Here is a 22441-nt window from a genome sequence, read left to right on the forward strand (position 1 = left end):
CATTCCCCTCTATTTAACAATTTAACAATCTGCTCCCTCGATAAAAGAACAATTAAATTTATTTAAAAAAAATTAATTGAATTAATTGAACTTTCAATTTAACTCAAGCATCAATTTTAAACGGATATACGAATGTAGCTAGCTATAAAATTGAGGAATTGATTGTTAAATTGAAGAAGGAGCGATTCAGAGAATTAATTAAATTTAAATTAATTAAAAATAAACCTTTTCTTTATTCGAGGAAACGGATTGTTAAATGAATGGAAAGATTATAAATTGAGCAAATTATTTACTAAATTGACAGAATGAGTATTAAATATTATTAAATAGAGGGAGCGTTTTTTTAATCAGAGGAACGTTTTATGTTAAATATTAATGTTATACCCTCATACTTTAGCTACTTGTATATATCTTTGTCTTAAACACATTTTGGGACACACAGCGGGACGAATATCGTAGTAGAATTTTTAAAAATATTTTGTTTTATATTTTAAAAAACAGAATTCCATATCCGTGTACATTCATCTTTACTTTTTTATAATTAAATTTATATTAATTTATATTTCCTTCTTTCACACAAAAAAAATTAAAAAATATATTAAATGTGGAAAATATTCATATGTTAGCTGACAGAATTGCAGTGGCTAATTTGGGAGGGTTTGGGAGGGCTTTAAAAAAAACTGCACATTGACACAATTAATCAAATTAAGTGTAAAGTAAGTTAAATCACACATGAGTTGTATTTTGACACCAAAATCATCATGCTTGAGCCTTCCGATGCTCCGTACACGGTTTCCGTTGCTATGGAGATTGTTGTGCATAGGGGCGGTAACAAACAGTCCAGGCTCAGCTCTCAGGCCGCAGCTACACAAACACAGGCAGCCTGTTTACCACGTTTTACCCTGAACGGCTTACTGGCTGGGGCTTATTCATGTCATATTACCTCAAAACAGTCGGGTTTGTCCTGTCGGGATGTTTTCTGCCGGGACGCGAGTGACAACCAGAGCGCCCAATGGATTCAAGTCTGGAAGAGCTGCTCCACACTTCCCCTCCATTAATCAGTTCTTCACACAGGGCGCTCAGGACCACCATGAGGTGAGTGAGGGTCTCTCTTGGTGTTTTATTCAGCATACATTCAATCAGCTACTTGCATCTGAAGCTGTTTGGTGTTTTCACAGGCTGCCAGGCATCCAGACCTTTCCCGTGTGATTCATCTCCTGGAAGACCCCATTTCAGTAAGCAAGACCTAAACTCTCAGCTAGTTTGTGTTTCAGCATTTCAGCATGTCCTAAAAGTATCAGGCTGGACGCCCAATGCCCTGTGCCAAGCATCAGCTGGACCCCAAAACCCTGGGCTGTATATATATATATATATATATAGTGTGGCTCAGAGGTTAGAGCGCCGGGATATCGATAACAGGGTTGTGGGTTTGATTCCCGGGCTCGGCAAGCTGCCACTGTTGGGTCCTTGAGCAAGGCCCTTTACCCTCTCTGCTCCCCGGGCGCTGGAGTTGGCTACCCACTGCTCTGGGTGTGTGTGTGTACTCACTGCTCCTAGTTCACTAGTGTGTGTGTGAGTGTGTGTTCACTACCACAGATGGGTTAAAGGTAAAGGTGCACATATTTGTCACTGTACAGCGAAATGTGTCCTCCGCATTTAACCCATCTGGTAGTGAACACACACACACACACTCACACACACACTAGTGAACTAGGAGCAGTGAGTACACACACACACCCAGAGCAGTGGGTAGCCAACTCCAGTGCCCAGGGAGCAGAGAGGGTAAAGGGCCTTGCTCAAGGGCCCAACAGTGGCAGCTTGCCGAGCCCGGGAATCGAACCCACAACCCTGTTATCGATATCCCGGCGCTCTAACTGCTGAGCCACCACTGCCCAACATGCCCAAATGCGGAGGACACATTTCGCTGTACAGTGTCCACTGTACAGTCACAAATACATGCACCTTTAATTAATATATATATATATATATATATATAAATCAGCCACAATGAGAGCATTGGTGAGGACATGTCCTGAAGTTGGATGATACCCTCATACTTTACTTGTATATATCTTTGTCTTAAACACATTTTGGTTCAATACAGTGGGATGAATATCGTAGTATAAATGTTTTTTAAAATAATATATATATATATATATATATGTGTTACTGTTACTGGTTGCTTGGTACTAAGAGCTATTATCTCATTATTCTACAGAGCTCACTAAAAGAGAGGCACATTTTCGCCTTGAAGAAAGTGGTGAAGAGATGCCAGAAAGGATTTGTATCCTCACCAAACTGAAAAACTCTTAAAATTACATATTAATCTCAAGAGAACGTGAAAATCCTAGAAGTGCGTGCTTCTAGTACCGGCCTTTGGGTGTAATGATGTCAGTTGTGATGTAGGGAGGTATTATTCAGAGCCCTGCGGGAACCCAAGCTGCCTAGCTGGTTCTCTAGAGCCCAATTACGTCCAATTTGCCCTCCTACGTTGATGCTTTTCAATATTCCTGTGTACAGAAATACATATAAAGCGCTTCTGTCTTCATGAAAAGCGTTTGTAATTAAAATGTTATACTGTGCTTTCAAGATGCACTCCTAAAGGAGAACTGCACCTCAGTTGCTGAGATGAACTCCGAGTCGTGTAGAGTGGTTCGTAGTGGAGACACCTACGGACACTGATTTCTTCACAGTGGTGGTGATGGGTAATGTGGATCACATTGTCTGCAATACAAATCTGAAAAAGACTAAAAGACCCCCCTTAATTATTTTTAAGAAGAAAGCCTTTCCCTCGGCACTACAAGACTTAAATAGCAGCTTCAGCTGGTTCTTGTTAAGTAGCTCATTGAGGCTCTTCGTCAGTTTGAATGCTTTGGCATTCAAAGCACTGATAATGGATCAGTAAGACAGAAGTTCCTGTACTTTTACTCATTGCTCATCAAATTCAAATGTATTTATTCAGCGCTTTTCACAACAGATGTTGCCACAAAGCAGCTTTTTCGAAAGTCATCGGTCGATTGCTCAAACCAAGAGTCAAACCCATTCTGCTCCATTCACCACCTTTGGCCACCAAAACTGGAATTTTCATCCATGTTTGAGGTTTGACATTGGCTTATTTGGTTTTGCACCAGAATTATGGAAGTAGTATAGCTAACAAGTGATGAAAGCTTATACCCTGTCAAATAAGTAGCTCTGTTCAATCTGCAAGCCTAAATCATCCCACACATCCTGCACAGATCAAGAAAAAAACTTTAGAGGAACCAAGATTCAAAGGTAACCCCATTTAGTCCAATCAACACTGGAAATCACAACAGATAACAAAACAGCAGTAGAATAACAGGTCAGATGAAGTGAAATATTGAAAACCTATAGTAAATGTGACAGACTTTGGTGTTATGTGTTATTTAGTGTTCTCGTCCTCTATCTGCATTTTTGTGAGCATTTTTGCTTTGTTGCATGTTGTCATTTCCTACAAGCTCTGGGGCTGGGGCTCTTTTTATAGCCATTGTATCTACAATCCAAAAACATTTTATTTACTATTTACTATTTATTCATCTAAAATGGCCACATAATCTACACATGTTAGCTGTGTGTTTTTTTATATGTATTATTGCTAAAACAAATTGTGGTAAATGGCATAGAACCCATACGTGTACCCCTATAACAGGATGACTATGTCAAAACGATGGTAAAACAGTGTATTCAGAACTATTTAATGTAATAACTTTTTGTGATGAAGCTTTTAGAGGCAGCAAACTCAAGTGTGCAAACACTTTAATTATGTGGTGTCACTCTCACACATCCCATTTATTAACAGGGTTATTTAAAGAACCATCTGTTGTTTATTTGGGGTCTAAAAGTGGTTCTATATATTCCAATGAACCCATTTTCCACCTTTATCTGCAAATTTATTCCTTGTCATGTACGTCTTGATGTAGATAGACATTCAGCATGATTGTGAGTGTGCTGGTGGCTTGTTAAACGCTTTCCTTGACGTGTCTGACTGAAGCTTCTGAGAGACCTTGCAGACGTTTTCACAATTCTCAACCTCTGCGGGGAAAAAGCAAAAGATCATCCCGGGTTTGTGCCCATATTGTGTGACCTGCTACAGATATGCAGGTAAGAAGTTCCTCAAAGTGTAAATATGAAATACTTGAAATCCAGTTCAAGTGGTGAATCATCGTTGATTAATGCAACCTTCCCTTCCAGGCTTCCCTTTTTAAAGGAGAAGGCTTCTGATGAGACGAACTATGCCAGCGTTGTGACGAACTCTCTGTCTCAGATGGGTAAACAATGAGGCTCTGATATTCTGGCTGAATGTGTTCCTGTAGTTCCACATTTAGAGTACTGCTGATCTGTGCTCTGGTTGCTTTCTTTAAAGAAATGTTTGGTTTTGGGAAAAAAAAAGAAAAAATGCAATTTTCTCCAAATATGGTTAATTTAGTTAGAGACATTTGACGTTTGTGGCGTCTTTGGCTTTGCTCTGGACTCAGGTTGTTCAGCTAAAGTGTGTACCCCACCAGTGATCTAGTGCCGTGCAATTTTCATGCCTAAATCATCATACACTTGCCTTATCCTCTGTGGGCTTTCTCTTATAGACTTGCTTATGTGTTTTCTGACACTGTATCTCACATTGTTATCATGGACTAAGTTTTAAACTAAGTTTAAATAGGCTTTAATCCAGCATCTGTTTTAGGTATAAAAGAATAATATTCATGTAATTAATATAATAAACTTTCAGCATATTTCAAATGTAGCACTTTTCAGCACAAACTGTGAAACAGGACAACCCTGTCAGTTTGTTTTGGACCGTCGACATCAGAAAAAACGTCCAGGTCGGCTCCTATGTCACAAGCCAATGATGCCACCCCCACAGGAGTATCTCTACCTACTACTTTGGCGAAGACAGAGTTTCAAAAGGCAGAGTGTGGGTTAAAATAACAAGGTTGTCGGCAAGATGCCTTTTTTGGACTCCTAGAAAAATGTACCACAGCCACCAAAATATTAGAAATTATCATTAGTGCATATTGATCCAGTAGCTACTGGGATCAGCGCGGAGTGGCTCCTTATCATTTAAAGGAACAGGCACTCAAACAGGTCAGTCTGACAAGGGCTGTTTCAGTCAGGGTGAGAAGGGTGCTGTGGAGCTGGATTCTTGTGGTATTTTGACCAAAACATGTCACAGACATTTCATTAAGAGCCCAGGGAACTGTGTTAACTTGTGAAAAAGAGGTGTAATATACCAGTTACATGACGTCTGTTAAAAATGGCTGAACAGACTGACTCAATTGGATGCAATTGGTATCTAAAGAAGCACATTTCAGATACCAAACATGCCTTGACTGATTTACTACATTTGTGATAAGGGGGAATTCTGCAGATTTAAGTGAAAGTTATGCTGAAGTCTGGATGTAACTGTTTGTGTCATGGTAGGTTTTCTGATGAGGGTGCCAGACTCTAAAATCAGAGAGCAAATCTGCGCTTCCATCATATCACTGTACAGCACAGACAGGACAAAACAGTATGAAGATGGTGAGTCTCTACTATACTGGGTAACATTGAGGATTTAATGGGGATATTTAATGACTCCTTCCCTCTTAAGAACAAAGGTGCATATATTGGTTCTATGTTTGTATCAGAGATGTGAGAGCGTGAAGAACCTAAGTCTAAAGAATCTTCACTTGATGCGTAACCGTTGCCAATTTAAAGGATTTTCACTCTTACATATCTCTGTTACAAACATGGTTCATTATGAAAGCAAATGTGGTTCTTCTACGACATCTTTCAGAGAACCATTAGAAGCACCTTTATTCTTAAGAGTGTTGTTTTCTTCTCCACACACATATTTTTTTTTCCACATATATCAGGTGTGTGTCCCACCAGTCTGGGTTACAGGCAAGAGTTGGTGGAGCGCAGCGGTCTGGCAGAGACTTTGGCAATGTCTCTGGCCCTTCTGGAGAACCAGCTGCCTGCCAAACATCAGGCCCTACGGGCTCTACAGATGCTGTCCAGCTCCTCCGGTGAGCTCTGTGTTCATCTGAATTCATCAGTGTCTAGATTTTGTACTTATGGTTATGGTTCATTGAAAAGTCTAATTTACACAAAATTGCACTGGAGCTTTTATACACTATATGGACAAAAGTATTGGGACACTACTATTTTATTGTTTCTTCTGAACTCAATGGTATTAAAAGAGTCTGTCTTGCTTTTGTTGAACTCACTGTCTATACCGTCCAGGGAAGGCTTTCTATTAGATTTTGGAGCATTGCTGTGAGGATTTGATTGCGTTCAGTGACATGAGCATTAATGGATCAGGTCAGGATGTAAGATGATCACCACCCCACCTCAACCCCAACTCCCCAACTTATCCCAGAAGTATTAGATGGAGGACCATCCATCATTCCAGAGAACACCGTTCCACTGCTCCACAGCTCAATGCTGGGGGGGCTTTAAATGCCCCTAGCTCATGCCTGGCATTAGGCACAGTGCCAATAGATTCATGTTTATCTGCTTCAAAGAGTCCTATTTTATTGACAGTACTAGACAAGCATCATAAAACAAAGCGAGTCGATTAAAATGCAACGATTCATTATGCTAATGGGTGGTTAAAAGCTCCTAATGCCTCTTAGCTACATTAGACTTCAGACACCAAACATGTCTTGGCTATTAACTACATTTGGTGCAACAGGAAAGTCACCACAGCTTACACAACTTTGGAAGTTTGGTAGTTTTAGCAGAATGGCTTTATCATGTTAATGTCATGCATGTGGCTTTTGTAGCCATCAACTGCAGCTTGATCCTGAAGGCAGGAGGAGCCCAGAAAATCTGTTTCCACATGAACGAGCCAGATCCGTCCGGACAGGTGCTGTTCCGCTCCTCTGAGATCCTGTGGAACCTTCTGGAGAACGGCTCCAGGGAGGAGGTCACTAGCCAGCTCAGCAATATGGACTGCATCACGTGGGTTTGCATTCTTCATACTGATCCCTCCCAGAAATGGAGGTCTTACAATGAGTACACCATAGTCCCAGCATTTATGGTCTAGTTGTAGCAGAATTAGTGTTTGGACAAGAGTGTTGGGTGAACAATGCAGTACATTACACAGCATATGCCAATGTTTACATCTCCATCAGAAAGACATACAGAACAACCCCCCCCCCCCCATCTCAGGAATAAGTGGATTGTTAGGTATTTTTAGTGTAAGTATTAAGTGTTCAGAATTGGACAAGAATTGCTTCTTGATTGAGTGTTTTGAATGACAGGGTCTTGAAAGAGGCTTTTTTGCATCTGCTTCTTGATGGCTACCGGCATTATGATCAGCAGCTCCGAAATGACCTTCTAGTGATTATAACCTTGATTGCAGAAAACCCCAGTGCCCCACTAATTGTAAGTACACTAAATTGAGTTGATGTCCTTCCTATTCTGTCATTATCATCAGTTATTATCCTCAATGATTTCAGTACTGATTGCTTTATTCCCCTTTATTAAATTATCATTAATGTTTTTTTTCTTAACAGGAGAGTGGATTTGCCAAGCAACTCATTCTTTTCGTCACTTTTCCTGAATGTATGTGTTTTTTTTCTTCAATAATCTGTTGGATGTAGATTCTGTCATGTCTCTTTGAGAATTTGCAGAATTTGATGGCTTGTATTCCTGTCCTGCAGTGAAGAGCCACAACCCACTGATCCGAAACCTCAAGCTGGCCTTCACCAGTGAGGACTTTGAGATGAAGAAGTTACTGCTGAATCTGCTTGTGGTACTGTCCAGAGACCTTTCAGCGGTTCAGGTGAGGAGAACGTCAAGTATAGCATGGTGTGTTCAACACAGCTCAAACTAGTACTGCATATATTTACATGTACATGTCTGTGTTTTTGCTGAATAGCTGTTTAGAGAGAGCCGTGTGATGCTGGCACTGATGTTGCTGGTGCGGCCCAGCTCGTCAGACAGCAGACCCAGCGGAAAGGGCAGACGCACTTGGACCTCTGTCCAGCAGGAGGAGCTGCAGCTGCAGGCGTTAGCCACCCTGGCCACGGTGGCGCCGCTCATGATGGAGGAGTATGTATCATGCCAAGCCAACACCTGCCTCCTGATGCTGCTGGAATGGTGTACCCAGCAAGGTAACAGACTCAGCTGGAGCAAGTAATGCTAGGAGATCATACCTAGACCCAGTCTATGGCAAGTTTGTTTAGTAGCAAACGTTCAAATTCAATATAGTAATGTAGTTTTCACTAGAGGAAATTCTTATTTTAGATATTAACTATGACCTTTTATTAATAATAATTGCAGATATGCAGACCTATAAAAACACTCTGGCTAGTCAGATTGCCAGGATGACATATACTTAATGTAATTCCTTATTGCTAGTTTTACGTTACGTGTAGGATGGGAACTATAGATGCTGAACTCTTCCTCTAATCGTCCAGTCAGCGATTGAGGACACAAACACTACATCAGGATGTACCAAAACAACCCTTAGGCTTATGTAGTTTTCTTCTTCTGTGTTTGGGACAGACACTTACTTTGGACAGGGCCATGCTTTCCATGGGGCCGGAGGCCGGGGTGGGAAGAAGGCTCAGATGAGGTACTGCGTGCGCCTCCTCAGGTGCATGACGTCCCTTGGCAACAGCCTCATTAACCAGGATCTCTGCGACCAGGGAGCCATCAGTCAGCTTCTCGGTAAGTATTATGATCTACCATAGGCATTATAGGTTATATACACCCAATCAGCCGTAACATTAAAACCACTGAGAGGGGAAGTCCATAATATTGGTGATAATATTTGGTTACAACGACACCTGTCAAAGGGTGGGATCTACATATTAGTCAGTAGGTGAACAGTCAGTTCTTGACACCAGATCTGCATTCTTACTTCAGAAGCTTGATTGTGGAGCCATTGTGAGCTGCCTTAAGGTGTTACTTAGTGGCTATACTTTACATACATTACATTTACTGTAAGAATGGAGCATATATATAATCAGAACTTTGCAGGAGAAAAAAAAACACTCAATTTTTAACAGAAGTTACCATAAAAAGACACTGGAATTTCAGTTGGTCCATTCATCATGTGATTCTGACAGTGTAAAGAAGAACTGCCAGATTCACATTATGTCAAAAGTAAAGTAGAAAACCATAATATAGATAAAGTGGAGATACAATGTTTTCATATGAAAGTGGTGATACATTATATGTCCAAATGTTTGTGGACACCCCTTGCCCTTCAAGTTATGCAGATATGCACACACACATAACTTGTCTAGTACCTGTAGAGAAGTGCTGAAAATAGAACAGGACTCAGGAGCAGATACACATGGACCTATTGACAACATGCTTAAAGCCAGACATGGGCTAGAGGGATATAAAGCCCCCCAGCATTGAGCTATGGAGCAGTGGAACTGTGGTATCTGGAATGATGGTGCTCCATCCAATACTTTTGGGATGAGTTGAAGAGTTAGGGATGGGATGGGGTGATGATCATCAAACATCCTGATCTCAGTGCTCTTGTCAGTAAATCCTCACAGAGATGCTCCAAAATCTAGTAGAAAGCCTTCCATAGTGTCTAGTGCCTAGAGTAGAGAGCAGGTGTCTCAATACTTTGGTCAATATAATGTGTAATCTGTGTATATACTGTATATATACTATGTTATACTATATATATATATATATATATATATATATATATATATATATATATATATATATATATATATAGTATAATATAGTAGGCATATTATATATTGGAATAATCCCTGCCTAAAATGCACTGTGTGGTGCTCAGGGTTGCTGAGGCGATTCCAGGAGAGAGAGGAAGAAGAAGATGCAGTGTGTGTGGAGATTCAGACAGACGTGCTGCTCACCCTGACTGCCCTCTGTGAGGAAGACATGCACAGGAAGGTGAGACACCCAGAGGGGTGCAGTTCAGCTGTTGTCATGCTCAGCTCTCGGGTGTCCCAGGTTTTAAAGGGCTGAATCCTGAATAAATAGAACTGTCCTTGCTTTACTGTGTGTACTATTGTAAACATGGTTAACCTTTCAAAACAAAGAGTGGCAAGGGTTTACTATTTATCCTTTCTCTGAGGATGTAGAGTGGACAACAAAACAGCCTCTATATAGTAGATGAATATCACATAAAAATGAATTATGGCACAATTTGCTACCAAACAAACATGTACACTCTTAACAATAAAGATGGTACAAAGGGTTATTTGAGCAATGCCACTGAAAAACCATTTATTGTTTCATAATAAACCATTTTTGAAATAGAGATGTCAAAGCGTGTGAAGGAAGAACCACCTAATCACCATTTGGGTCGCATACATTTGACGCATGACTTCTGCCTTTAACCCATCCATGCAGTGAACACACACACTAGTGAGCACACACTCTAGAGGACAGTAAGTACACATGCCCGGAGTGGTGGGCAACCCTAGCTGTGGCACCCAGGGAGTTGCCTTGCTGTCGGATCTGGTCACAAGGCAGTTTCTCTAACCTTCAGGCCACTGCAGGCCCCTTTAAATTGGTAAAGAACCTTTACATTGACTGTTTTAAGCGTATCTACCATCCTCAGACGACTAAGGGGCTTCAGATGCCCTCCAAGGTGCAGCAGAACTTCTCCTGCACTGTCGAAAGCATCCTGAAGGAGAGTATCACAGCCTGGTTTGGGAACTGCCCCAAGCAGGACAGACAGGCTCTCCAGAAGAGGATGGGCTTAGCTGAGTAAATTATTCGGACCAAGCTCCCTGACCTGCAGTTCATCAACAGCAAGCAGTGCTGGACAAAGGCCAAGAAGATCGGGGACCTCAGCCATCCAAAGGATTCTCGCACCGCTGCTATTCTAGGCTTTGTAACTCAGGATCAGAGTAACTTACAGATGTGCCCTACACCTGTCATCATCTCTCAGCGAGTAATACAACTCGTCTTCCATATAAGGAGAACCGAGAAGGTTGCTAGCTCCTCTTTAGTCTAACAGACTTTTTCCAAAATAAAAGTACTGAGCCCAGACAACACTGTGCCCAGGTCCAGCACAATTATTATATTTATAATTTAGTGACAAAAATAAACAGAAATTAGGTTCATTTACATCTGTCCTCATTGTTATAGTATGGTTTACAAAGTTAGTAAAGTCATGTTTAAGTCAATCAAGATGTCTGATTCTGATTAATTCTCTCCCACATGGTGAGATATATGATTTATTCATTCAATTATTCATTATGATTACTATTACTTCCTGCTCATTATGCTCATTATCCACTTTGCCTTTGTTGTACATTTATTTTCTATTTAGTGTAATTTACATTTACGGCATTTAGCAGATGCTCTTATCCAGAGCGACTTACAAGGTTACTCGTATTACAGAGGAGGGCCAATGTAGTGTTAGGAGTCTTGCCCAAGGACTCTTATTGGTGTAGTGCAGTATAGTCACCCAGACCGGGAATCGAACCCTGGTCTCCCACAGTGTTGTTGCAACTCAATGGCAGGTGGTGATGTTATCTGTTGCGCCACACCAACAGATAACAATTTAGAGTATAAATTGCTATGTGTGTTATTATATATTTTATTATCTCTGTATATATTGTATACATTGCTTATTTTAGATTATTTGATTGACAAAGCTGTATCTTCATTGCTAATCTTATTCTTTCTAATATTATATCTTATTTTGTATAATATACACTATATTCTTTCCTGTTGTTTCATGTAAGCAGACAGTTATCAAAGCATTTCACTGCTAGTTGTACTGTGTATAACTGCTTGTGTGACAAATAAAGCTTTGAACTTTAACGCCTTTAAAAGGTTCCTCACACACATCTCTTTTACACAAATGGTTTATTGTGGAGCCAACATGGTTATTCTATAGCATCACTCAAAGAACCCTTTGAAGCACATTTTTTAAGATTGTACTTGGACTTCAGAGGGGGAAAGACAAGAAAAATGTAAACTATAGGTTTTTTTAACTGCACTTCTCAAAACAAGATGAAAAGTAGTATAACATACTACTGTAATATGGTCACTTCATGTGTCTGGAGTAAAGGGATTATATCTAGATATGGCCAAGCCACATAAAAATAGGCACCCAGGACGTGTTTAAACCAGATACAAACCTGATCACTCAAACCACTTCATCAGATATAGCAGTGTAAATGCATCCATCTCTCCAAGGCACATTTTACAACAAAACCCTGCCAATACAACCAAAACACTAGTAATAATTGCCACCTTCTGACTAACCGGAGCCACATTAGACTACCCAGTGTAAATGCATGTGGCTTATCAGGATACACTCCAGATACTAGTCACATGAAGTGACCAGGTTACATACATGCTAATATGTCTGTGTGTGATTTGTGTGCAGGAGCTGTTTGGTTCTGAGGGAGTGGAGATGACGATCCGCTATCTCAAAATGAACCCGGCTCTACTCCAAAGCGGCCTGGGCCACAACAGACTCTTCATGTCCTCTGTGGACTGTGTGTGGTGAGCATCTTCATACTGTATTAATAATTTCAGTCTCACTGAGACAATTTGAGTGAGTTAGTTATGGATCTCAAGAGCTTTCATGTTCCTTCCTTGTTGCCTGGAGGGGCACAGCACTGCTTTAATGCTTGAATGAAGTGCATGTTCTGTGTTTATATACAGTACTGCACAGAGCTTGTGTGTACTGTGCAATTAGAGTGGTTTTCCTTGTAAAACATCCAGCTCACATTAGATCAGATGCAGTCAAACATCAATACAGTAACATCTAACAAGAATTTCTCATTTTGGGGAAAGTAGTTGAGATCTTATGAGTTCTTATGTTGGTTCTTTTGGTTCTCCCAGCCAGCGCATGTTCAACTCTATCATCAGCTCATTTAACATCATTAAGCACTAATTTAACCAAACCAGGTGTTGTATGATAACTATAAAGAATACTAGACTCTCATGTGGAGATATCTGGATATGTTTTAATGACACGGGGATGTAAAACCAACACTTTTTAAATTAATTTTATTAGTATTTATTCTAATATTAGTGTTTTACTGAGGAAACATATTTAGATTTTTCACTGTACACTGACAATTTTCTATGTATTACTTTTTTATTTGTTTTTAACATCTATGTGATAGGGCAAACTGTGAGCCACTGTTCCATTGACCTAAAGGACTGTTTAGATGTTGACTGTACACTATACAAAAAAGCTATATACTATACTACTAGAAGAACCACTGCTGGTTTCATAAGGAACCATGTGTGTAAACTAGATTTACACATTTAAATAAGTAAAAAACCTCTATATTAGGTTATTTACACTCACAGACCTCTTATTATAAACGAGGTTCTTTATGAAACCAAAGTGGTTCTTCTATGGCACCTAGAAATAATCACTACGCTATTTCTTGCTTGTCTGTTTTCTTCTTGTTTTACCCACTGATGTGAAAATCTGCAGGTCTTGCATCGTTGGCTGTTACTTAACAGAAGATTTATTTTTGGAGAAGGAAGGAGCTTTCCTCTTACTCGACTTCCTCCATGTAAGTTACACCAAGAACCTCAACCACAAGTTCCTTCAAATTTGTTCAGTCTGAAGAGTGTCAGCAAGATCATACATACAGTATTTGCAGCCTCTACTGATAGCGGCCTAATGTTTGCTTGGCCAGCAGGTGGTGCTATAACTCTGAACAAAAGGGTTCAGTGCATTTTGCCTAAGCTCCATAGTAAGGAGGACAGGAGATCATGTGCCATTTGGCAATAAAAACACCACTGGTTCACTCCAACAGCACAGTATTAGCTGAGACAACCATGGCTTTACCACCCACACCTCCGCTTCAATTCTCACCCCTCTTCAATTCACAGTTGAGCCCCAGGGGCATGAAGGGTGTGTTGCTGGGGACCCTGCTGGAGCTGTGTGACAACCCCAAGACACTGGTCCATGTTGAGGCCTGGAGGGGAGAGAAAGAGCTCACTGCCCCGGCTCTGCTGCTTCAGCTGTGGAGGCAGGAGGAGGCGGAGCTTGGTGTTAAAAGAGACCAGCATGGGAGAATCACAGGTACACATTTTGGCAACTAATAGAGGGCTATCACAGTTCTAAAAAAGGATAAACAATATAAATCTCTGAGATATAGATACTTAGGTATAGATATTTATCAACTCTGTGGGACTGCTTCCCAAACATGAAACAGGCTTAGTCTGTAGTCTGGATTAAGGCTTGGTCTTAGGAAAAAATGCATATAGTCACTGTCATGTCAAAAAAAAAAGAAAAACACCAAAATATATCTTTAAAATGAATGGATAAAAACTTTCAGTGAAAGTCAGTGTGAAAACATATTACGTTTCTTACTATAAAAGAGATCATTAGAAGAAAAATGCTTTATCATTATGCAAACTGCCCAATAATCACTGCTGATTTATCTTTTTTAAGTAATCAAGCCTAATTCATTCATCGTTACAGCCTTAGTAAAGTATAGCTATTAATGAAATAATGCAGCCCAGAATGGTTGATATTATACAAATAAGGTTTCTCATATCAGAATTGTTAGTGCAGTGTTTCATTATTAGTTAGCTCCCTATAAATGTTCATGTTCTCTAATACTTGGTTGCACCTCCTCTTGGCTTAATAACAGTGTCAGTCCTGTCAGGTAGGGATTACACTAGTCTCAGAGAGAGGTCCGGTTCACTGTTCCACTAACTAGGGGCACATATCAGCTAGAGTTCCTGTCTGCCTTCTTTAGTACTTCATCTGCTGATCCAGATCGAGGATTGGGATTACGGTCTGATGATTTTGCTGGTCAGTTTAAATGTCCTGGTGTAACATCACATCTGTTTAACTGGTCACACACAGGTCTGAACCTGTGCACCCTACATTTTTAGCCTGGAATGTGAGAGAAGTCCTGTTTGGACATAAAGCAGAAAGTTAGTTGAACAGTGGACGAAAGTGAACAGGAACTCTCTCAAAGACTGGTGTAAACTGTGATTAGACTTTTTAAGAAAAGGGGACACATAACCATGAATTAGAGAAATAATGAATGACGGTGACCTATTTTTTATTGTGTAATTACATTTTTCAGTGCTGATGTACAGGCTTCATATTTTCCCACAGTTATTCAAATGACTTCCAGTCATTGAAATCCAGTGAAATCCAGTGTGTGTGTGTATGTGTGTGTGTGTGTGTGTGTATAACAGCAGTTGTCCCAACTCTTCCTAAATTGAAGGTGGTGCGTTAGGAGGCAGTGGTGGCTCAGCGGTTAGAGCGTCAGGCTATCGATAACAGGGTTGTGGGTTTGATTGCTGGGCTCGGCAAGCTGCCACTGTTGAGCCCTTGAGCAAGGCCCTTTACCCTCTCTGCTCCCCGGGCACTGGAGTTGGCTGCCCACCGCTGTGTGTGTGTGTGTGTGTGTGCGCACTACCACATTTCGCTGTACAGTGACAAATACTACTTTACCTTTTTAGAGCAGAAACTACTCAAATGTGCAGAATATGGGGTCCTCTGGGACCAGGTTTGGGAACCACTGTAATCAACACCACTCAACACTGCTCTCGCTCTCAGGATGGCTGTGAACGAAACTCTGGCAATAAGAGATCATCATGATCCAGGGTTATTGATCTAGTGACCTACCTAATAGTGTAATAATTTGTATTTGGTGTTTGTTTAACCTGCAGATGTGAAGAAGCCCATTCTTTCACGGTATCAGGAGGAGGGGCTGCTAGTGTCTGTGCCTGCGAACAGACCTAGTGCTGCCGTTATTGATGTGTCCGAGAACTTCCGCTCAAAAATCTACGCTCTGTTCCTCAGACTAGGTGAGATGACTGTGTTTGAGAGGGAGTCAATAAGAAAAGGTAAGAAAGGATGCACTTGCTTTTGTAATGAGAAATGAATGTGTTCTAGGCTTTGAGGACCTGCCAGGTTTGACTGCAGAAGACTATATCACCTTAAGCATAGTGAGCAGATACCTGGACTTTAAGGTACGCTTAGGCATAATGGCAGGGTTGTTCAGTTCTGGTCCTGATAGCAGTTAGTAGATAGTAGTTAGTGATTAGCACTGAGGTTTTCCTAACCAGGCACACCTGATTAAACTCCTCTGTTAATTGCCAGGCTTAGTGGGTGTGTTTCAGCAGGGCATGTGCTGGACACCAGGGGTCGGATTCACAAAAACTTTGCTTTGAAAAAAACTTAAGGGAAGCTAAGAAAATGAACTCTAAGAGGTTGATAAGAATAGGCCCCATTCACCAATATCTACTTAGAAAAGTCCTAACAAAAAGTCTATGTTATATGTATTTCTAAATCGCAAAACTCTTCACTGCTCTGCTCTTATAATGATGGATCCCAGTGTCTTCGTAAATTAACAAATCCTAAAAAAGAAAACACTAGTAAGAATGGCAGAATCTTCTTAAAAGCTCCATAAGTGTGTTTTAAGAAGTAATTTTTTGATTAAGAAAGGTTGATAAGTGAGGCACAATTCTCAAAAAACACTTATTTATTATAATATATATAAATATATATTTTTAATTCAGTTTCTTTTTATTGTTGTGTTTATTCCTGTTTTGATCTTTATTATGATCCGGTGTCGACCAGAGGAGGATGGGTTCCCCTTTTGAGTCTTGGTTCCTCTCAAAGTTTCTTCCTCTTGACCTAAAGGGAGTTTTTCCTTGCCACTGTTGCCACTAGCTTGCTCAAAAGAGGACCTGGATCTCTGTAAAGGTGCTTTGTGACAATATTTGTTGTAAAAAATAAAAAAAAGGGCTATATAAATAAAATTGAATTAAATTTAATTGAATTAAGAAGCTTAAACATTCTCTCAATATTTTTTATATGATTTATTTCTTTATGGTTTTCTTATGTAGCTACTTTTATGTAGCTAGCCTTTTTTGCTGCATTTTACATTAAGAATTAATTTTATTAATTGATCATTTTAATTTTACATTAATTTTACATTAAGAATACCAATTAAGAGAAAGGTTTAGAGAAAACAGGAAATTCTTCAGAAGCTTTTTAAAGAATAGCAAAATCATTCATTATTATATATGAAGTTAAAGAAAAAAAAACACATCTTAGAGTTTCTTTTAAGACACTTCCGGCCCCTGCTTTCCAGGACCAGAATTGAGGAACCCTGCTCTGTGTGGATACTTTTGATGGAAAAACTGTAGCCATTAGAACATTTTTGGTACCTGTTACTATGGTGTTTTTATTCTGAATATCAGTAGTGTTGGCAAGTATACGATAATAAGGTACATCAAGAAGAATGATGGTATTTCAGTATCATGGTTTACCACTGTGATATCTGGATCAATTTAACAGTATGAAGACGTGTATCCTGCCCAGGTCTAAATGGCATTCATTTGTATGGCCTAGAAATGAGCTGACTGCTAAGTAATAATAAGTGATGGTCTAAAAATATATTTATTTTAAATGAGGTTAAAGACATTTCAACGAGCTGGAACTGTAGTGCCACATTTAAAAATAAACTATGAGTAAAATTAAGCTAGCTATTTGATTACTATGCAGTTTCTAAACACTGGTTGATGTTGTTTACTGTATTACCATGCTATACATTACCTAGTTGTGCATATATCATGAAGATGATGGTCTGGTGATAGGTACTGATATCATCTGATTGATGTAATGTAATTCATCAAGACAATGACACATCACTATATTGCTCACCATATGACAAAGATGAGTCACAACATGCATGTGTGTTCAGATAGGAGAGGTGTGGGGTGAAATTTCAACTGAGCTGGAGTTGGAAGGGGTCAGACCCATCACTCCGGATGCAGAGGCTCTCAAAACCATCATCCAGACAAGTGAAGACACGGCCAGACACGTCTGCTCACTGCAGCAAAACATTCTGGACCAGCAGGAGCAGGAAGACCTCAAAGAAGAGAAACTTGCATATAAAGAGGTGAAGAATGCTTTTTAAACTACAGCATGTTTTGCCTCTCATCCTCACAGACAGTTTCTGAAATACCTTTTTCCCTATTTATATCCACTGCATTTGGCATACATGACATAGGCTGTCTCAGACACATGTCTCTTTTAATACTACTAGCTCCAAAGTGACTTTGGCTGGGGCAAAAAATGATTGGATCCTGTTTAACAAGCCATTTTACAACCCTGTTATGTTTGAATGAAACTGAGGAATTAAATTTTCTTGTTAACAGAGGGCTCATGAAGCTCTGCACTTATCGGCTGGTTTACGGCACTACAACAGGCTTTCACGCTCTTTAACCACATTTCATAGCATAGTTTATAGTTTATAGTCTTACTGGATAGTGTTGTAGTTCTCTTAATGTATCATCTCAGTGCAATGTGCTTAATAGATTGTAGTCAGTCAGCACCTTTAAATGCCACAAATAACCTTTGAAATACTAAATGACTATACATTCAGCTTTAATGGACTATTCTGATGACTTTGTTGAACATAGAAATCAACTTGAATCATAAGCAACTTGTTTCCCCAGTTTTAGCCTTGGTCGAGTCTTACCAGAATAAAAATAAGCCAGTACTTTCCCTTCTGATGTGTGTTTAGCTCCAGTTTGCTTCAGCTGAAGAAGTCCTGTTTGTTTTCGACTGAGCAGATGATGGAGAGACGAGGTGGTATAAGCTAGTATCGGCTAGTGTCGGCCCATTTGCTTCCCCTGGCTTTCATTTCATGTCGTGTTATGAGTTTGAGCTCCCCTTTGCGAGCACTGGCACGGGAAAAGCTGCAGTCACAAGGCCTGATTTGCGTAGCAGCCAGAATTTAGATTCTTTGCCCGTGCCCGAGCCCATTTAGGGCTCAAGAAAATGGTCTGTGATGTTTTTTAATGTTATTTTTTATTTTATATAAAAGCTATGCCGTGATAATCACAATATAGCAAAGAAAGAAGTCATTCAAACAACTTGGAATTGTAGTTAAAAAGTCAGTTTTTAGGTCTACTTACTATAAAAATGTCTGTTTATGGGCTCGGGTAGGGCTGGATTTTTTGGGCTAGGTCTAAGCTCTAGTAGAAGCCCGTATTTCCCATAACTAGCAGAGTCTGGAGGTGGTGCTCTGCTGTCCAATATCAACAACACCATAGTCACTGTTGCATGTAAATGTTTTTCCTGTCCAGACCAGAGCTTTTTCCAGTGGTCTTTGTCTATTGGCCGATTTTACACCTCTGTTTTGGTTCTGAATTTTTAAATGAAGAGTCAACAGTGTTTGAGGTTTACGGTCAGTCACTTCCATCTTCCAAACTCTCATTATTCAACTACGCCAAGGAACACACAGTTTGACATTCTATCGCACCTTTAAATGCCACAAATGTCCTCTCAAATACTAAATGACTCAACATTCAGTTTTAATGGACTATTCTGATGATTTTGTTGAACATACAGATCAGCTTGAATCGTAAGCAACACGAGCTGACAGCAAAGTCCTGGCAGCATCATATTGCTAAAACATCAGACTACGAGATCTTAAAGGTACGTATCTCTTTTAATCATTGCTGAATTTCGTGTGATCAATCAACAGAAGACAAACACAGTAAAACAACTGGCTGATGCATCATATTCAGTGAACAGTTACTTCATTTTCACCTTTGGTTTTCTTCAGGAGTCGAAGCTGCTACAGGAACGATCTATTGAGGCATCTCGGCCGAAGGAGAAACCAGAGGGGTTTATTTTCCACTCTACACAGATCCATGGCCTGCAGACCACTGTAAGAGCTGTGTGAGCTACACTTACATGTGACCATTCTCTTAAACTGATAAGGCTTTCTTTATAGACTCTGAGGCTATATGTGTCTGTGTATGTTTAATTAGAAATTGGTGAGGCAATTTGCACGTTGGAGTGCTGCTGGAGTGGTCACTTGCTAATGGCATTATTTTGGGATGATTTGTCCGTTGATGGGATGCTGAGGGCATGCAGTATAACACAAACAATGACCTTTAGGACACAAAGCAACACCAACAGAAATAGGTATCGGGTCTCTGATAATTCTCCCTTAAGAAGGGGATTCTTCATGGGCTCCCAGATGGTACAACTGTCTAAGCATTGACCCTATCATTAGGAAAGCACAGGTTCTATCCCCAGTAATATTACAGGCATCTGTGGCCAGGAGTCTCAGAGAGCACAGGTGGGGCCTTTAATAAAGGTAGGGGTTCAGTATAGACCTGTGAAAACTTGAACTGAACAATCTGAGTGTTTAAATGGTTCTTGGATAACCTCTTGTCAATGGTTCTTTAAAGACCCTTTAAAGAAATTATTCTACAGTCAAAAAATATAATTTTACATACTGAGACTCTCCCTGATTTGTTTAATGATCTTTTGTAAAATGTTTGTTAAATAATGTTTGTGTGTGTGTGTGTGTGTGTGTGTGTGTGTGCATATTCTTATTACAGAATTTCTACAGCCGTGTGTTGACAGTAGAGAGCACCCCTACAGCTCTGACTGGAGGACCGCTGGCAAATACAGATTTAGCCCTGGAGAGGGTGCCTATTCAGGGCGGCGCATTGAGAAAAGTGACCCCTTCGAACGCTGAGCTTGAGCTTCCCAATCCAGTCACTGTCAAATAAACACTATAGTACTGACTGGAAACTCCAAAGACCTAATTCAGCAGCTTTGAGGCCTTCTGGGACCAGAGTTTGACTTAAAGTCTTGGCTCACATGGGCTCAGATATGTAGAACGACTGTAAGTAACTGTGAGTAGATCCTACAGAAATGATGCACAATCCCTCAGGTGTAGCACAGCATTCCTTAAAGACATAAGACAATGTCCAGTGAAACTGAGATGGTTCATGCTGATATAGAATAATATGTAATATGAAGGCTTATTTTATTATACTGTTGCTGTCACACAAAAAACATTGTATCTCCATTTTCAGCTGTTTTTCACGTTTTGATCTAATGTGAATCAGAACATTGTTCTTGTACTGTGTTTTTTATGATAAATGGACCAATAGAAATGCTCCAAAATGAATATTTTATACATTCACTTTCATAGAAACCTAAGACGTTTTTCCTTCTCCTGTAAAGCTGACATTTTAGAGATACAAGGCTTTTTCGTGACAGCGATGGGAATGCTTCTTAGGATCAACTTTCATCAAATTCAAATAAGATTCCTCTTTCAATTTGATTAGACTGTAATTCTTTGAAAGAATTCAAAATTTTCATAACGTATAATCCTGTGATTAGCCATCACGACGTCTGACCCCTGTGTGTAAGCTTTTCCAGGGTAATGGAAGTCAGTAAGGTTGCTGATGATGTTTTATGCAAATATAATTTCAGAATTCCCATCAGACAGATGCTGCTGCTGCTTTTCAGTCCTTTCAGATACTTATTTTCATTTAAAATGAATGTGGAACTTTCCTGTCGACTGCCATTAACGCTGTGAGAGCTTAGCCACAGTCTACAAATTACGCCACAAGCTGTGATCGTCAGGGTCCATGCACGGCATGCCATTATGGAACCAGTAGAAAATAAATGATGGGGAAAGTTGGTGGAAATGTCAATGTTTTTAATAGATGTAAAATAGAGGTAAAAGCGATTTCGTACACATTGATATTTTGACCTTTATATTGGAAACAACAGATTTTAAAAAATAAATGAAAACAGGTAAAATGACTGAACATGAAATGCAATTATATAGTTGTTGGACCCAATTCAACAGCAATGCCACACAACTCCATTTAACTGCAACCTCTTGCCATGTTGTACATAAGGATACTGGCAGAGGAAGCTGCTTAAATGGATTGTTGGCAGCACTTATACTGGCTTGTATGTACGTTGGTGCGTAGCCTATCTAAATAAAAATGTGACTTTCAGCAGCTGTAGCTGTGCTTATTGAGACTGAATTGTCATGTGTGGGTTTAGATTCAGTACATTTTAAATGTCTTTACAGTTTTCTGTGTGGGTTTATTGTAAGAAGGGTTGGGTTGTGTATATATATAAGAAGATGGGTACTGGAGCACATCCACTGTTTCAGCCTGAACTGCATTTTGAATGTGGTGCAACACAAGTGCAGACAGTCAAAAAACATGTCATTTACATACACTAGTCTTAAAAGAATCTGAACAGACTCCAGATGCAGCCAATCAATGCAAAATATGATGTGCTTCTTTAGTTTACAACAAGAGAAGCTAGGCTGTGGTTGGTGTGGCACAACAGATAACACCACTACCTTCCAGTGAGCTACCACAGCATGTGGGAGACTGGGGTTCATTTCCCCGTCTACTATGCTGTGCTACACCAATAAGAGACCTTGGGCAAGACTCCTAACACTACATTGACCCTCCTCTGTAATACGAGTTACCTTGTAAGTCACTCTGGATAAGAGCGTCAGCTAAATGCCATAAAATGTAAATGTAGGCTAAAGTTGGTAACAACCTCAGGGCTCATCACCAGTCTCGTCTCCATGACTACAGTACACTGAAAACACACCCAGATCTGCTGCTTTTTAGCACAGGCAGATCAGTGTGGTTTAGGGTATGGAATACCCTAATGGAGGGATATTAAAAAATC

General features: G+C 39.9%; 1 protein-coding gene across 2 annotated transcripts; it reads left to right on the forward strand.

Annotated features, from left to right (window-relative positions):
* The first annotated feature begins 850 nt into the window (after positions 1 to 850).
* LOC140544339 (cilia- and flagella-associated protein 69-like) lies at positions 851 to 21744 on the forward strand. Of its 2 annotated transcripts, XM_072667855.1 has the most exons (23): positions 851 to 1095; positions 1179 to 1235; positions 2219 to 2284; positions 4010 to 4119; positions 4210 to 4286; positions 5434 to 5532; positions 5868 to 6020; positions 6780 to 6957; positions 7260 to 7383; positions 7515 to 7563; positions 7662 to 7783; positions 7880 to 8114; positions 8509 to 8673; positions 9773 to 9888; positions 12347 to 12465; positions 13415 to 13496; positions 13819 to 14011; positions 15622 to 15759; positions 15848 to 15924; positions 17664 to 17861; positions 19319 to 19405; positions 19536 to 19640; positions 20323 to 21744. In XM_072667855.1, exons 1-23 carry the CDS (start codon positions 973 to 975, stop codon positions 20494 to 20496), a joined length of 2847 nt encoding a protein of 948 aa, XP_072523956.1. In that variant the 5' UTR covers positions 851 to 972; the 3' UTR covers positions 20497 to 21744. The 2 variants fall into 2 exon arrangements, with proteins under 2 accessions (XP_072523956.1, XP_072523947.1); XM_072667846.1 differs by lacking the exons at positions 19319 to 19405; positions 19536 to 19640; positions 20323 to 21744 and adding an exon at positions 18489 to 19235.
* Positions 21745 to 22441: the final 697 nt, after the last annotated feature.

Source organism: Salminus brasiliensis, chromosome 2 (assembly GCF_030463535.1).
Source record: "Salminus brasiliensis chromosome 2, fSalBra1.hap2, whole genome shotgun sequence".
In the NCBI taxonomy this organism is placed as follows: Eukaryota; Metazoa; Chordata; class Actinopteri; order Characiformes; family Bryconidae; genus Salminus; species Salminus brasiliensis.

Excerpts from the sequence above, each read along its gene's own strand:
- LOC140544339 (XM_072667855.1), top strand. The coding sequence starts at position 973 with ATGTTTTCTGCCGGGACGCGAGTGACAACCAGAGCGCCCAATGGATTC. Across the intron at positions 15,760-15,847 it reads CGCTCTGTTCCTCAGACTAG|GCTTTGAGGACCTGCCAGGT; the intron begins GTGAGATGACTG and ends AATGTGTTCTAG. Across the intron at positions 19,406-19,535 it reads CAGACTACGAGATCTTAAAG|GAGTCGAAGCTGCTACAGGA; the intron begins GTACGTATCTCT and ends GGTTTTCTTCAG.